Source organism: Glycine soja, chromosome 10 (genome assembly GCF_004193775.1).
Source record: "Glycine soja cultivar W05 chromosome 10, ASM419377v2, whole genome shotgun sequence".
NCBI lineage: Eukaryota > Viridiplantae > Streptophyta > Magnoliopsida > Fabales > Fabaceae > Glycine > Glycine soja.
In genome coordinates this window covers 10,649,274-10,666,847 of record NC_041011.1, presented here as the reverse complement: position 1 = coordinate 10,666,847, position 17,574 = coordinate 10,649,274, and the positions used below count along the sequence as shown (strand labels likewise).

The window sequence follows — 17,574 nt, the reverse complement described above, 5'->3', positions numbered from 1 at the left end:
AGCTTGCAAGAAAACTCCACCAAATGTAGTCGAAGAGTTGAAGGAATATATGACTACAAAAAAAAGTGGGACCACTTACAGTACTTCTGGCAGTGGTAATATGACAAATATAAGAGATTTTGAATTTGGTGAATCAATTGGATGTGATGGACGTGAAAATGATGAGTTTGCGGACTCTTGTAATGCTACTGCAAGTGCAAAGACAAAGTGTGGGACTAAAAAAGGACCAATGGAAAAATTTTGTAAGAATTTAGAAAATGCAATCAATCGAAGAAAAATGGAGATGTTGAGGCAAATGAACATAAGAGAGTCAATGGATAAGAATGAAGTATTGAAGGTGCATCAACATATTGCACGCTTTTGGTACCAAGCGGTTTGTCATTCAACCTCATTAAATTGAAAAGCGTTAAGAATATGGTTGCAGCCATTCGTCAATATGAGCCACATTTGCCCATTCCTAGCTATCATGACATCAGAGTTCCACTCCTGAAGAAGGAAGTTGAGTATACTGAAAATTTGATGAAAGGCCATAGGGAGCAATAGGTCAAGTATGGTTGTACTATTATGTTCGATGCATGGACTGATCGGAAACAAAGATGCATCATTAATTTTTTGATTAACTCTCAAGTTGGTACCATGTTTTTGAAGTCTGTTGATGGCTCTGATTTTTTAAAGACAAGTGAAAAGATTTTTGAGTTGCTTGATGCCATTGTGGAGGAAGTTGGAGAAGAGAGTGTTGTTCAAGTTGTAACCGATAATGGGAGCAACTATGTTTTAGAGGGTAAGTTGTTAGAGGAGAAAAGGAAACATATTTATTGGACTCCTTGTGCAACTTATTGTATTGATTTGATGCTTGAAGATATTGGGAAGCTTCCCTTGATAAGGAAGACAATTAGAAGGGAAATTAATCTAGTTGGGTTTATCTATACCCATTCTAGTATCTTAAGTTTGTTGAGAAATTTTATAAACAAGAGGGAATTGGTGAGACATGCTATAACTAGATTTGCCACTTCTTATCTAACCTTAGAAAGGCTCCATAAAGAGAAAACTAATATTAGAAAGATGTTTACTTCTGATGAATGGACCTTGAACAAGCTATCTAAGGAGCCTAAGGGAAAAGAAGCTGCAAAGGTAGTGCTCATGCCTTTTTTTTGGAATAGTGTGGTTTACACTCTTAAAGTCATGGCTCCACTTGTGAAAGTGCTTCGTCTTGTGGATGGTGAAAAGAAACCAGCCATGGGCTATATTTATGAAGCAATGGACAAGGCAAAAGAAACAATTATCAAGTCTTTCAACAACAATGAAAGCAAGTATAAAGATGTGTTTGCAATCATTGATAAAAGATGGAATTTTCTGCTTCATAGGCCATTGCATGCAGCTGCCCACTTCTTAAATCCAAAGTTCTTTTATGACAACACTGACTTGGAGTTTGATTTTGAGGTCACCAATGGTTTGTTTGAGTGCATTAAGAAGTTAATTCCACAATTTGATGTGCAACAGAAAATTCTAACCGAGTTGCATCTTTACAAGATTGGTGCTGAACACTTTGGTTTTGACTTTGCAATGGCTCAAAGGAAAACCCATTCTCCTAGTAAGAAACTTTTACCATATGACAAATACAAATACTATACTATTTTCTTATGTATTAATGTTATAATTCAGAATTCTAAGTTATGCTTTTAGTTGGTAATTGGTATTGCAGCATATTGGTGGCGAATGTTTGGGTCACAAACTCCAAATTTGCAGAAGCTAGCTATTAAAATTTTGAGTTTGACTTCCAGTGTTTCAGGATGTGAAAGAAATTGGAGTGTGTTTGAGCAAGTAATTGTGACAAAACTCTAACTATACTTTTTAATTTTATTTAATTTTGATGATCAAGTTTTATTTGGAGTATATTTGAGATTGAAATCAAAATTTATTTGTTATGTTGTAGATTCATTCCAAAAAATGAAATAGGCTTGAGCACAAGAGGTTGCATGATTTGGTGTTTGTCAAATACAACCAACAATTGAAGCAAGGATATAATGCAAGAGATGAAATTGATCCAATTTCTCTTAATGATATTGATGTGTGCAATGAATGGATCGTGGGAGAGATGGATCAAGATGATGATAATGATGCTGGAAATGATTTGGTATTTGAAGATGATGATGCTCTAAATTAGGCAACTGTGTATTAGGCTTCGGGGGTTGGAGTGTAGGATGTATACTAGGCGGAAAAAGCAAAAAACAACAAGTGTTGCTGCTACCCAAACTACTAAAAAAACAGGCAATGGTTGTTGGATCTTCATCAAGGAAGCAAAAAGCAGTCCAAGAAAATGATGAGGATCTAGATTTTGAGGAGAATATTGATCTTGAATCTGAAGAAGAAGAAATCATGGTCAATTTTGAGGCATCTGATGGGGAAGAGGGAGAGGGAGATGCTCCATTACCATATGATAATAACGAAGATGATTATGTTGGGATTGGAGAAGATGATTAGAGCCCGAACCTTCACTTTGCACTTTGCATTATGTTTTTATCATTTTCTTATTTTGAACTCTTTAATGAGTTTACTTGGTGTTGGTACTTGATTATTGTATGAACTCATGAAACTTTTTTAGTTTATTTGAATGCAATCCATGTTTTTTTTTCAATTTCAATGAGTTTATATATATGTATATATTTTTTTGTCCGCCATGACATTCTCCATTTTCCGCTACGCCATCCGCCATATTTTTATGGTGGATTTTTGGCTTTCCGCCATGAACCGCCATCCGCCATTAACAACATTGGTTGGGATAGACTAGAATGCTAACCTAGCTAGGAGGGCTTAATGGAATTTTAATCACAGAATCCAATCTAGCTTTTATGGGCTAATTTCATATATACTTGCCATGATACTCTGCAAGCTCTAGCTCCATTTCACTTGCTTGTCTTGTACCATCTCCAGCAAAAACTCCAGCACCATATAGAGTTCCTCCTTTTGTGGACTCCAAATTGAACATTCCAGCACCAAAGCTATAACCAATAGGAACATAAAGCATACCAAAACTATAACCAATAGGAACATAAAGCATTCCATGGTGGATAAACTGTGTGATTGCTGTCCAACTACAACAGTTGTCATACAAACAATGTTAATTGGTTGAAGCTTATGTCATAGATTCATGACACTTACTATTTTTTTTTTTGCCTGCATTCTATGCACCAAAAGAAGCAAGCTTGTCAGGGGGCTGAAAGATATGTAAAATGCTAAAACTAAACTTTTTAGTTGGATCTATACAATTCACCCAACGGTTGTAAAGAGTCCAGGGGGCTGAAAGACGATGATTATATAATGCAGAATTTTGAGAATATTGTTGTATGATTGTGCTAATCCTAATTGTATTGAGAATATTGCTACATGATTGTGCTGATCTTAATTGATTCTATTTGTGTTAATTCTGATTGTATGTATTAATTCTTATTGTATTTTAATTCTATTTTGTATCTTGATCTCTTGATTATTGGGATCACTTATTTTTAGGATAGATAGTTGTATCATATATGTCAGGAAAAGCTATAGGAGAAATCTTAGTTAGGTGGTTGGATGACCTTGTATATATATCTATCGATTGTTTCTAATAGAGGCAGAACAACAAATTCCATTTATTGTTTTCTTGGTATCAGAGCCAGGCTCTGATTCAAAAATGAGTATTGAAGAATGGCGGATAAGCACGATGAAGGATCAGAGACGGTAAAGAGAACATCGTCTCCATATGATCTGAGTGTGAATGACAATCCTAAAAGTGTGATCACCCAAGTCCAATTACGGGGTGAAAACTACAAAGAAGGGGTTAAGGCTATGAAAACCTCCTTACGTGCATGGCGTAAATGGGGTTTTGTGGATGGCACCGTAAAGCATCCAAAGGAATGATCATCAGAGATGGAGGATTGGTGGATCGTGCAATCTATGTTGGTGTCTTGGATTTTAAACACCATTAAAACATCATTGCGTTCCACTATCTCTTACATGGAGAATGCAAAAGAATTGTGGGAAGACATTAAAGAATGGTTTTCAGTGATGAACGGCCCTAGGATTCCACAACTGAAATCAGAACCGGCTGAATGCAAGCAAGAAGGAATGACCATGGTAAATTACTAAGGAAATCTAAATATGTTGTGCGATGAATTGACAAACTACCAGCAGATACCGGCATGCACGTGTGGAGGATGCAAACGTGGCATCAAGGCAAAATTAGAAAAGAGGAGGGAAGAAGAAAAAGTACATTAATTCTTGATGGGGTTGGATGATGTGTTATATGGGACAGTCCGTTCAAATCTTCTTGCTACTAATCCGTTGCCATCATTTAACAGAGTATATGCTACTCTCATAAAAGAAAAACGTGTGAAGGCAATTTCCAGAACCAAGGAGGAACGAGGGGAAGTTGTTGGTCTGGCTGTGCAAATTGGTGGAAGGACAAGAGGGCGTGGAGATGCAAAAGACAAGTCCACGGTTTGTGGGCACTGCAACCGAACAAGACATGATGCCACAAACTGTTTTCAGGTGGTTGGGTATCCAAAATGGTCATTCCAATGGAGGAACGATTCTATAAGCGATGGATACACACAAGGGCGGACTGACAGGTTTGAGCAGTGAGTAGTGGCAAACTCTGGTGAATCTTCTGAACAATCATAAGGGAAGCACCATAGAAAGAATGATAGGTAAAAACACGGTGTGAATTATTGATATAGGAGCCTCTAATTATATGATAGGAGATTTGAGACTTCTTCATGAGTTGAAGCTTGTGCAAGGATGTCCTGTGGGACTAACAAATGGAGAACAAGCTATCGCAACTAAGGAAGAAACTATAACTCTCGAAGGAGGATTGAAGCTTATCAATGTGTTATATGTGCCCGAATTAAATTGCAATTTAATATCAGTGACTCAATTGATAGATACAAACTATATAGTCTAGGTCACTAACTCTTTGTGTGTTATGCAGGACCTTACTTTGAGGACGCTGATTGGAATGGGTGAACGAAGAGATGGGCTCTACTATTTTAGAGGGATTTGTCATGAGAAAGTTTTCAAAGTAGATGATATGTCTTTATTTGATCTTTGGCACAAGCGTATGAGGCACCCTTCCTTGAAGATTACTCAGTTAATTCCAAATATTGATAGTAGTGTAACTAGACATAAAGCATGTGATGTACGTCAGAGGGCAAAGCAAACTAGAGATAGTTTTCCTTTGAGTAGTCATAAAGCTAGTAGTAGTTTTGAATTGGTTCACTGTGATTTGTGGAGGCCTTACAAAACACCATCTTCTTGTGGAGCTTATTATTTTTTAACTATAGTAAATGATTTTTCTCAAGTTGTCTGGATTTATTTGTTGCTTGATAAAAAGGAAGTGTTACGAGTCTTGCTGAATTTACATGTTTAAGAATGCAATTTCTTGAGTGTGGCATTGTTTTTCAGGCATCATGTGTAGGAAACCCCTAGCAAAATGGCAGAGTGGAAAGAAAACATAGACATATCCTTATTGTTGCTCGTGCTTTGAGATTTTAAGGTAACCTACCTGTAAATGTATGAATACAGGTTCTTGATTATGCCAAAAGTATAATCAAACAAGATTGCTTCAAGAAACATTCAAGGTTAAGCAAACAGAAATTGCTTCAAGATTAATTCAAGGTCAAGCAAACAAGATCAAGAAAAAGATAAGGCCTTAGTTCATTTGTTAAAAGAATCTCACTGGTTGATCAGCTTTGGCCTCAAACAGTTATTTGCCAACAAATTAAGGCACTGGTAATCGATTACCAGGCAGTGTAATCGATTACCATAAGACAAGATTTCAAATGAGCTTTTCAAAAGGGTTTTGAAATTTGAATTTTAAATCTTGTAATCGATTACCAAATGTTTGTAATCAATTACCAGTAACGAAACTTTAGAAAATGCTTTGAAAAGTCATGACCCTTCAAAATATAACTGTGTAAGCGATTACCAGAAATCTGTAATCGATTACCAATGAGAAAACTTCAGAAAATCTTTTTGAAAAGACACATCTCTTCAAACCATTTTGAAAAGGTACGATGGGCCTATATATGTGTGTGTCTGACTTCAAAAAGAAAGAAAGAGATGTTCTAAGAGAGCTTAATTGTCAAATGCTCTCTAAACAACTCTTGGACCAACACTTGTAAATTTATTGAGAATTCTTCTAGGATCTTCAATTTGTATCATCTACTCTAAAGGAGAGAAATCTTTTTGTTCATCTCTTGAACTCAGTTTTGATCAAGAGACGGTGTGTCTCTTGGAGCGTGAAAATCTTGAACACAAGGATGAGGGATCCCAAGGTGTGTTCAAAGTCTGAAAGGATTTACAGAGATAGTGGAAAATCTCAAGTGGGTTGCTTGGGGATTGGACGTAGGCATGGGAAGTGGCTGAACCAGTATAAATCGAGTTTGCAATTCTCTCTTCCCTTATCTTATTTATTTTATTGCAATCAATTTTGTCTTGCACAGTTAAAGAACATTATTAAATTGATTGTTGCTTCTTCTTCTACATTTTGAGCCTATCATTTAAAAAGGGGTTAAAAGTTTGTTAGTGGGAAATTTTGTAAGACTTAATTCACCCCCCCCCCTCTCAAGTTATTGAGGTCACTTGTCCAACACTACCTATTTGTTTTTGGGGTGAGTGCATCTTAACAGTTGGATATCTAATAAATAGAACGCCAACACCATTGTTAAATAGAAAAACTCCCTATGAGGTGCTTAATGGGAAACCACCTTTGTATGATCAGTTAAGGGTGTTTGGGTCTCTATGTTATGATCATAATCAAGGTAAGAAGGGCGACAAGTTTGCTAGCAAAAGTAAAAAGTGTGTGTTTGTTGGGTACCCTCATGGACAGAAAGGATGGAAGCTTTTTGATCTAGATAACAAAACTTACTTTGTGGCAAGAGATGTTAATTTTTTTTTTAGAATGAGTTCCCTTTTCTTTCCACTGGTAATGTTGTAGCGGGAAGTGTTGAAACTGAAATTGAAAATGCAATGAGTGAGGAGTCAGTGGTGGCTACAGAAGATAGGATTCTTGAAGTAAGGGGCGTGTCGAATTGGAGCTCACTCAAGATGTTGGAACATCAAGAGAAGTGTATCGTGATGATGATGATGATGATGAATCTGAACCAAATAATGAGGAATCTCTTGGCCGAGGTAAACGTAGCAGAATTCCCTCTGTGAAGCTGTAAGATTTTGTGACTTATATTGTCCATAAGATGAGCCCATCCCATTGTTCACTCTCTCCACAGTGAAAATTAGTTGCGCCCTATCCTATAACACATTATATGAGTTGTGATAAATTTTCTGTCCAGCATCGCAGGTTTCTTGCTGTTGTGATTGCAGAGAAAGAACCAACAACATTCTCAAAGGTAGTTAAAGATGGTAGATGGTGCTCTGTTATGCAACATGAAATACAAGCTCTTGAAGACAATCACACATGGACCATGTGTCCTCTTCCAGCAAATAAAAAGGCCTTGCAATATAAATGGATCTACAAGATCAAGTACCATTCCAATGGCACTATAAAATGGTTTAAAGCTCGCCTAGTCATTCTTGGAAACCCTCAAGTGGAAGGAATCAATTACACCAAAACATTTGCTACTGTGGCCAAATTGGTCACTGCTCGGATTATTTTAGTTGTTGTTGTAGCAAAGGGGTGGGCTCTTCATCAAATGGACGTGCATAATGCATTTCTTCATGGTGAGTTGCAAGAGGAAGTGTTCATGAAATTACCTCCTGGATTTTACACTGCTTAGCCAGGTATGGTGTGCAAGCTAGCAAAATCATTATATGGCTTAAAACAAGCTCCCCGTTGTTGGTTTGCTAAACTTTCCTCAGCTCTCAAGCATTATGGATTTCACCAATCCTACTCAGATTATTCCTTATTCACTTTAATTGATAAAGATGTGCAACTTGTGGTTCTGGTTTACGTTGATGATCTAATCATTTGTGGAAATAATTCTACATTTATTCAGCACTTCAAGGATTATTTGAGTCAGTGTTTTCATATGAAAGACTTGGGATTCTTGAAATATTTTTTAGGAGTGGAAGTGGTCAGATATCGTACTGGGATTTTTCTTTGCCAAAGAAAATACGCTTTAGACATTATTAGTGAAGTTGGATTGCTTGGAGCAAAGCCTATGGAAACTCCAATAGAGCAAAACCATAATCTTAGTCTTGCCAAAGGACAATTTCTTGACAATCAGACAGGTATCGCAGGCTTGTTGGTCGCCTTATTTATCTTTGTTTTACTCGACCTGAGTTGTCATATAGTGTCCATGTTCTCTCTCAATTCATACAACAACCACGAGCAGAACATTGGACTGCTGCACTACGGGTGGTGCAATATCTCAAAGGGAATTCGGGGCAAGGGATTTTTTTAGATAGCGACTGTGATATAAAATTATATGGCTGGTGTGACGCTGATTGGGCTGCTTGTCCCCTTACTCGATGGTCACTTACTGGTTGGATCATTTTTTTAGGTCGTTCTCCTATCTCTTGGAAGACCAAGAAGCAGCAAATGATGTCCCAGTCCTTTGCTGAAGCTGAGTATCGTTCGATGGCTAACACAACATGCGAACATAAGTGGGTGAATGGTATTCTTTCAAGTCTTGGTATCATTCATCCCATGCCTATGCAACTCTATTGTGATAGTCAGGTTACGCAGAATCATGTTTTTCATGAACGTACGAAGCACATTGAAGTCGATTGTCATTTCGTACGTAATGAAATTATTTATGGTCACCTCTAGCCTTCGTATGTTCCTACCCATGCACAACTCACATACACATTTACTAAGGCTTTGGGACATCCACCACTTAATCTTCTGCTTGGAAAGTTGGGCATTCGAAATCTTCATGCTCCCACTTGAGGGGGGGGGGGGGTAATGTAGAATATTGAGAATATTGAGAATATTGCTGCATGATTGTGTTGATCCTAATTGTATTGAGAATATTGTTGTATGATTGTGTTGATCCTAATTGATTCTATCTGTATTAATTCTGATTGTATTTTAATTTTGTTTTGTATCTTGATCTCCTGATTATTGGGATCACTTATTTTTAGGATAGATAGTTGTATCAGATATGTCAGGAGAAGCTATAGGAGAAATCTTAGGTAGGTGGTTGGATGACCTTGTATATATATATATATATATATATATATATATATATATATATATATATATATATATATATATATATATATATATATATATATATATCTATCGATTGTTTCTAATAGAGGCAAAACAACAAATTCCATTTACTGTTTTCTTATTATAGGTATGAATCAAGAGGCAAGAATTGGTTTCTAACCAAAGATTAGGCCAACCTTTGCTAACAACTATCTCAATTGCCTTCATGGTTGCCCACATCTCAGCTTCAAAAGTTGTGCTTAAACCAATGCTAAAAGCAAAAACACCTAAAAACCGTTGGTCACCATTCACAAAAAAATCTGCCACAACCGGAAAAACCATGGCTCCCCCTCACAGCTCCATCAGCATTACATTTAAACCACAACCTAGGGGGAGGAAACCAAACTACTTGCTTAATCTGGCCAAGCTTTCGAGGATGGATATCAACAGAGAATTGTTTGACAATACCAAAATCATATTTGGAATTAGAAAGTGTTCTAGCAGATAGGTTACCAGAAATAAGGGCACTAGAGAAGAAATTAAGTTGGTAACTATATTAGGGTTGACAATGATCCTCAAATCTAATTTTGTTTCTTCTATTCCATATATGGAAGATAGCAAAAGTTATAGTTGAAAGAACAAAGTCTTAATCTTGAGAAGATCTACTAACCATACTAATCAAAAGAATGTTCTGGACAGAAGAAAGATCCAAGGATCAGCCAAGCATATTTTGAACCCAATTCCATATTTGATGAGCAAAGGAGCAAGATAAGAAAATGTGTTTAGTGGTTTCGAAGCAACTCCCACATTTGTAACACATCGAAACAATAGTAATACATTTTCTCCTTAAGTTTTCATCTGTTGGCTGCCTATGATGGAGAGCTTTCCATATCACTACAGATTTGGAGGGAGGAATACAAGAGCTCCAAATTCTCTTAGCCTAAGTAACATCATTCATTATGGGGAAATGGAACAAATGAGAGTATTTGAGGGTCAATATTCCTGAAGGAGATTTTTTTCAAATCAAACAATCATCCTCCATAGCAGTCGGGATAATCACTTACAAAATAATGCCAGTAATATCAAGAAAATTCTCAACAAGGAAATTAGAAAGATACCAATTACCCATTTTCCAAAATTCACAAATAGTAGCTTGGAGAAGAGCATGTTTCATAGTAGGAATATCAAATAGATTAGAAATGGAAATATCAAACCAACTATCACACCAAAAATTGATGGTACCCTTTCCTAGTAGCCAAATGGAATTATTCGTCAAAAAACAAACTCAGATTTAATGTCAATCCAAATGGATGAGGAAATATGACCTGAGATGACTTCGTTCTTCTTTAAAACTCTTCCCCTCGGTAGTTTCATCCAATGCAGATTTGAAGAGATCAACTCCCAACCCAACTTCAACATGGCAACTCTGTTTATAGTTGTGACAGATCGCAGGTCGAGACCATCATCAACAAACACAAGGAGTTCCAAGCTACATTGAATGTTCTCCACATCCCCACTCCAAATGAAGTTTCTTATTCATCGATCATTTTTTTTTCAAAAGCTCAGCATGCCATAAGTACACATGAAAGCTATAAGTGAGCATGCTATGAATGAAAATTTTGACTAAGCTTTCCTTTCCAAGCTGATAATTTTGACTATATCCTCTCTGTGATAGGATGAAGGTGACCTTTTTTGGGCTTTCCTTGAAAAAGGGGAACTCCTATAAGTTGTTATTTGAACCAATGTAAAATGTCATTTTACACTAGTTCAAATAAGAACCTATGTAATATATGTTTTTAAAATCTGCTCCTAGTTACTTTCATTTTTAACCACTGCACAACACTATTGTTACTCCAAACACCAATGAAAATCTTTCACCATTGTAAACATATAAAACTTCGCTTTGGCTAAAATACTCAAAAGGATACACAACCTTATTTGATCCTCTCAAACTTAGGATGATCCTTTTGGACCTAGTGCTTGTCAACTTATTTGGGTTGAGAAAATGTCAATCTGTTGGATTGGCAGAGTGTGTTTGGATGGAGGAATTTAAAATTCTGAAAAATTTTAAATTCTAAGAATTTCAAATACTTCAATTGAAATTCTTTTATTTTCAAAATTTTTTGTTTAGATAAAAAAAGTTAAAATTATGAGGGTGAAAAAAAAATGAATGAAAAAAAAGAAAAGATATGATTGGTGTGCTAGTTATACGTGTTTCTCTACGCTTAAACCCGATCGATGTTCCACAATCTTATGCGGTGTTTCTTGAAGAAGACTTTAAGAAGAGAATTTCAATTTCTCACATTTTAGAAGGAAATTGAAATTTCAGATTTTTAGTTGTTTAAAATTCTGTTTTAAAATTCTAAAATTTTAAATTTTTCACAAAAAAATATCCAAACAATGAATTCTAAATTATCGAAATTCAAATTCTTTGATAAATTACTTTCCTCAGTTAAAATTAGGTTATTATGTTTGGTACTTGTGAAGCTGAGTTGCCAACAAACCATATTAGGAGTTACATAGGCCATGGTGGTTGAGGGCCAAAGCAAAGGATATGTTTGCCATAAGGTACCTCCCTTATCCCCATGAGGTGAGTAACCACTCTTCTACTAAGAAATAAATGGTTTGAACAACCAAGGGAAGGCTCAAACACCACTTGAATGGACTAGTCACGGACAATTTTGGGTAAATGACACTAATCACCTAAGAGGTTTTGTCAAATTACGGAGCCTCTGCCACCTCTCTAATATATTCTACATCCGTGTGGTGTGCCTTAGTTTCTTAATTAACATATAAGTTTTGAGCTGCCACTGCGTCAACTATTTCTAGATTAAGTAAGAGCTATTTCCATCAAATTCCACTCACTCCAAACCCAAAACATATAACTCCCAAAAAAAAATCACCCTTAATTAACACCTCTATCCCTTCTCCAAGTATTAGGTTATTTATCTACCAAAGTTTAATTTGGCATCAAAAAACCAAATTTGATCTTTTCCTATATAACTTTCATGACCCTATGCCCCATTGCGCCATGGCCACGGACAAGGAAGAAGATAAAGCCGCACTCTGAAAAAACCTTTTTTTTTGTTCCTTCTTTCTTCAGAATATTAAGGAATCCACACGAGAACATCGTGTGCATGATCATTTGGTGCTGAGAAAAGAAGGGATAAATAACCCTAGTGATCCATTCTTTGTTTATTTTTCTTTTTGGAGGAATAAATAATTAGTCATTCATAACAGATTCTGTTAATCAGTTATGTCTAAAAAAGTAATTCTTCCGACGGCGGCATCTCATCGGCGGCAGCCGCTGCTGCTGCAGCAGAGTGAGAGCTACCGGAAGGCAGGGACGCGGGTCATGGGGGAGGCGGTGGGCGGCACCGCCGCCGTGTGCTGCTGCTTCTCCTTCGGCCTGGCCAACATTATGTACCTAGCGATGTACAAGGTTCCGGCGATGCTGTGCCAGAAGGCGCTGCGGAGGAAGCGGCGGAGCCGCCGCCTCCTCCTCCTTCAGACCAGGGAGGAAGCAGCGGCGGTCCCGTCGCGGCCGCGGTGCACCTGCGGCTGCTGCGATGACATCATCAGCGCCGGGCGGGTTTACCCGCTGTGCAGCAACGACGGCGGCGACGTGGCGGTGCTGCGAAGCCGTAGCTCGGTGGAGAAGGACAAGGAGGTGGTGGAGTTGGAGAAAGAGATGTGGGAGAGGTTTTATGGAAGTGGGTTTTGGAGAAGCCCCTCTCAGAGAGAAAACTCTTCTCCGCAACAAAGGATTAATGCCACCACTGTTTCTGCTCCTAATTATCTTCAGGTTCTTGCTGTTAAAAATTAATTGATTGGGTCAACCTTGTAAATGGAAAACATCAGGGGGATGTTATAAGTTTTTGGAACCCATCATCACTTGTCAAGTTGTTTTTTTTTTTCAATTACATGACAACAAGGTTGCATCATTTGAATGTAATCATCATCATCATCATGTGTTTTCCCTTCTAAATTGCTTTAAAACTTATGAATGGTAGATTTTTTATGTGCCCTGTAGCGATAATGTTCTTCTCCATAATAAATAGTTAAATATAAAACTAAATGAATTAAATTTCTCATAAATTAAAATTAACTTGTGTATTCAAATTTTATAAAAGTTTGTCCATGTAGTTTTTTCAATTGATTTTGATTTTTAACCATATTTAAACAAACTTCCCTGCAATGCCACTAATCAGAGATAAAAAAAAAAAAAGTAAAACGATAAAATAATTAAACTTCTTTCATAACCTAAAATCAAATCATAAGCTTAACTTCAATAAAAGTTCTTTCATTCAACTTTTTTAAAATTTTCTAAATTAACTGATCCTCTTTATTACGTATGTGTTGAAGTGCCTATTAGAATTAACACCACTAAATTTCAACAAGAAAAATTATTTGGTGGTTTTGAATCATATGATCTATATTAATCTCTACATAATATGTGATTAAGTGTTATTAATTCATATCCATTTTAATTCATTTTATTTTAAATTTTTATAATTGTTTATTGAGAAATTTATCTAATGTAGCCAAAAGTAATTTAGCCTTTACTTCATTCCTCATTTCACATGAGTTAAAATTAGTAGCATGCCGTGTTATTAGGAGCAGTACATAGGGCACGATTCATCAAAGATATTATAAGAAACGTTCTAATAATAAAGTTGTGGATAAGGTGTCGCTTCGCATATTGTTACTGTTAAAATGGACACTAATTTTGGTGGGAGATCACAAGCACTTTATGTTCAATTTCTATTTTCAAACAGTGGCATAATTGCTTTAGTTTTTATTCTTTTCACATAATTCGAATGTCACCTTTATGGTTGTAAATAAGAGTCTGATAAGACATTAGATAGTAGTGTGTGACTTGCTAATCCAAGCTACACCCCTTTAGCTGATTGAAGCAAATTAAGAGTTCAGGTGCTTCAATTCACATGAGACACATCATATAAGTTAATGGGGTTGAAGTATGGGCATGTAAGAATATGACATTTTAACTCCCCAAGACATGTATGAATGCTTCTCATAACATGTACTCTTGTACCATTAATGATTTTTGTCTTTGGTAATGATAGTCCAACATAACATGATGCATCATTAATTTTTTTATTAACTCTCAAGTTGGTACCATGTTTTTGAAGTTTGTTGATGGCTCTGATTTTGTAAAGACGGGTGAAAAGATTTTTGAGTTGTTTGATGCCACTATGGAGGAAGTTGGAGAAGAGAATGTTGTTCAAGTTGTAACCGATAATGGGAGCAACTATGTTTTAGCGGGTAAGTTGTTGGAGGAGAAAAGGAAACATATTTATTGGACTCCTTGTGCAGCTCATTGTATTGATTTGATGCTTGAAGATATTGGGAAGCTTCCCTTGATAAGGAAGACAAGTAGAAGGGCAATTAATCTAGTTGGGTTTATCTATGCCTATTCTAGTACCTTAAGTTTGTTGAGAAATTTTACAAACAAGAGGGAATTGGTGAGACATGCTATTACTAGATTTGCCACTTCTTATCTAACCTTAGAAAGGCTCCCCAAAGAGAAAGTCAATATTAGAAAGATGTTTACTTCTGATGAATGGACCTTGAACAAGCTTTCTAAGGAGCTTAAGGGAAAAGAAGCTGCAAAGGTAGTGCTCATGCCTTTTTTTTGGAATAGTGTGGTTTACACTCTTAAAGTCATGGCTCCACTTGTGAAAGTGCTTCATCTTGTGGATGGTGAAAGGAAACTAGCCATGGGCTATATTTATGCAGCAATGGACAAGGCAAATGAAACAATTATCAAGTCTTTCAACAACAATGAGAGCAAGTACAAAGATGTGTTTGCAATCATTGATAAAAGATGGAATTGTCAGTTTCATAGACCATTGCATGCAGCTGCCCACTTCTTAAATCTAGAGTTCTTTTATGACAACACTGACTTGGAGTTTGATTTTGAGGTCACCAATGATTTGTTTGAGTGCATTAAGAAGTTTGATTTAGAGGTCACCAACTTGGGACAAACTAGAATGTTGACGTAGCTAGGAGGGCTTAATGGAATTTTAATCACATAATTCAATCTAGCTTTTATGGGCTAATTTCATATATACTTGCCATGATACTCTGCAAGCTCCAGCTCCATTTCACTTGCTTGTCTTGTACCATCTCCAGCAAAAACTCCAGCACCATATGGAGATCCTCCTCTTGTGGACTCCAAATTGAACATTCTAGCACCAAAGCTATAACCAATAGGAACAAAAGCATACCAAAACTATAACCAATAGGAACATAAAGCATACCATTGTGGAAAAACTATGTGATTGTTGTCCAACTACAACAGTTGTCATTCAAACAATGTTAATTGGTTCAAGCTTATGTCAGAGATTCATGACACTTACTATTTTTTTTCCCGCATTCTATGCACCAAAAGAAGCAAGCTTGTCAGCATAAGCATTGCCTTCGCAGTAGATATGTAAAATTCTAAAACTAAACTTTTTAGTTGGATCTATACAATTCACCTAGCGGTTGTAAAGAGTCCAGGGGGCTGAAAAAGGATGATTATATAATGCATTGAGAATATTGTTGTATGATTGTGCTAATCCTAATTGTATTGAGAATATTGCTACATGATTGTGCTGATCTTAATTGATTCTATTTGTATTAATTCTGATTGTATGTATTAATTCTTATTGTATTTTAATTTTATTTTGTATCTTGATCTCTTGATTATTGGGATCACTTATTTTTAGGATAGATAGCTGTATTAGATATGTCAGGAAAAGCTATAAGAGAAATCTTAGTTAGGTGGTTGGATGACCTTGTATATATATCTTTCGATTGTTTCTAATAGAGGCAGAACAACAAGGAGGAGGTGAAGCGAAAGCTAAGGGGAATGAAACCCGAGAAGTCGCTGAAGATCAAGGAGGAGGTGAAAAAGATGGGAAGGCACAAATGTGTGTGGACTATCGGGACCTGAATCGAGCCAGTCCCAAAGATAATTTTCCTCTGCCACACATCGATGTCCTCGTAGACAACACATCCAATTTCGCTTTGTTTTCCTTCATGGAGGGTTTCTCAGGCTACAATCAAATAAAGATGGCGCTAGAAGATATGGAAAAAACCACGTTTGTTACCCTGTGGGGAACGTTCTGCTATAAGGTGATGTCCTTTGGGCTCAAGAACGTCGGGGTAGCCTATCAACGGGCTATGGTGGCTTTGTTCCACAACATGATGCACCGAGAAATCAAAGTCTATGTAGATGACATGATTGCCAAGTCCATAACTGAGGAAGAACACCTCGTCAAGTTGCGGAGGTTGTTCGAGAGGCTTAGGAGGCATCAATTGAGGTTAAACCCTGCTAAGTGCACCTTCGGGGTCAAGTCGGGAAAGCTGTTGGGTTTCATCGTAAGTCAAAAGGGGTGCATGCTAGGGCAGCATGATTGGTCGGGAAAAAGAGAGCGAGTCGTCTACTACTTAAGTAAGAAGTTCATGGCCTGTGAGATGAACTACTCCCTGCTGGAAAGGACATGTTGCGCTTTGGTATGGGCGTCCCACCGACTAAGACAGTACATGTTGAGCCATACCACCTGGCTGGTATCCAAGATGGACCTGATCAAGTACATATTTGAGAAGCCCGCTCTCACGAGGCGGACCGCTCGGTGGCAGGTTTTGCCATCCGAGTTCGACATAGTCTACATAACCCAAAAAGCAATAAAGGGAAGCGCCTTGGCGAACTATTTGGCTCAGCATCCTCTCAATGATTATCAACCCACGCATTCTGAGTTCCCAAATGAGGACATCATGGCCTTATTTGAAGAGAAGCTAGAAAAGGACTGGGACAAGTGGATCGTGTGGTTCGATGGAGCATCTAACGTTCTGGGCCATGGTGTTGGGGCGGAATTGGTCTCTCCAGACAATCAATGCATACCTTTCACAGCCAGACTTGGTTTTGACTGCACCAGTAACATGGCTTAATACGAAGCATGTGCCCTGGGTGTCCAGGCAGCAATTGACTTCAACGTCAAACTACTCAAGGTGTACGGTGACTCGACACTGGTGATTCACCAGCTAAGAGGAGAGTGGGAAACTAGGGAGCACAAGCTAATACCCTACCAGACCTACATCAAGAAGATGACTGAGTTCTTTGATGAGATCCCTTTCCATCACGTTCCCCGAGAGGAAAACCAAATGGTCGATGCGCTCGCCACTTTAGCGTCCATGTTCCAGCTAACACCGCACGGAGACCTACCATACATTAAGTTCTGGTGTCGTGGCAGGCCCGCATATTGTTGTTTGGTAGAGGAGGAGTGGGACGGTAAAACTTGGTATTTTGACATCAAGCGATACGCTGAAAGCAAAGAGTACCCACCGGAAGTTTCTGACAATGACAAGAGGACTTTAAGGAGGTTGGCGGCCGGTTTCTTTTAAAGCGGGGGCATACT

General features: G+C 37.5%; 3 protein-coding genes across 3 annotated transcripts; all 3 read left to right on the top strand.

Moving 5' to 3' along the window:
* The first annotated feature begins 636 nt into the window (after positions 1–636).
* LOC114371372 lies at positions 637–2,481 on the top strand. Its single transcript, XM_028328835.1, has 3 exons — positions 637–1,591; positions 1,703–1,821; positions 2,269–2,481. The coding sequence occupies exons 1-3, from the start codon at positions 637–639 to the stop codon at positions 2,479–2,481; spliced, it is 1,287 nt and encodes a 428-aa protein (XP_028184636.1).
* A 9,923-nt stretch (positions 2,482–12,404) lies between these two features.
* On the top strand, positions 12,405–12,974 carry LOC114371371. The gene has a single exon (XM_028328834.1). It carries the CDS (start codon positions 12,405–12,407, stop codon positions 12,972–12,974), a length of 570 nt encoding a protein of 189 aa, XP_028184635.1.
* A 1,315-nt stretch (positions 12,975–14,289) lies between these two features.
* Positions 14,290–15,174, top strand: LOC114371370. The gene has a single exon (XM_028328833.1). It carries the CDS (start codon positions 14,290–14,292, stop codon positions 15,172–15,174), a length of 885 nt encoding a protein of 294 aa, XP_028184634.1.
* Positions 15,175–17,574: the final 2,400 nt, after the last annotated feature.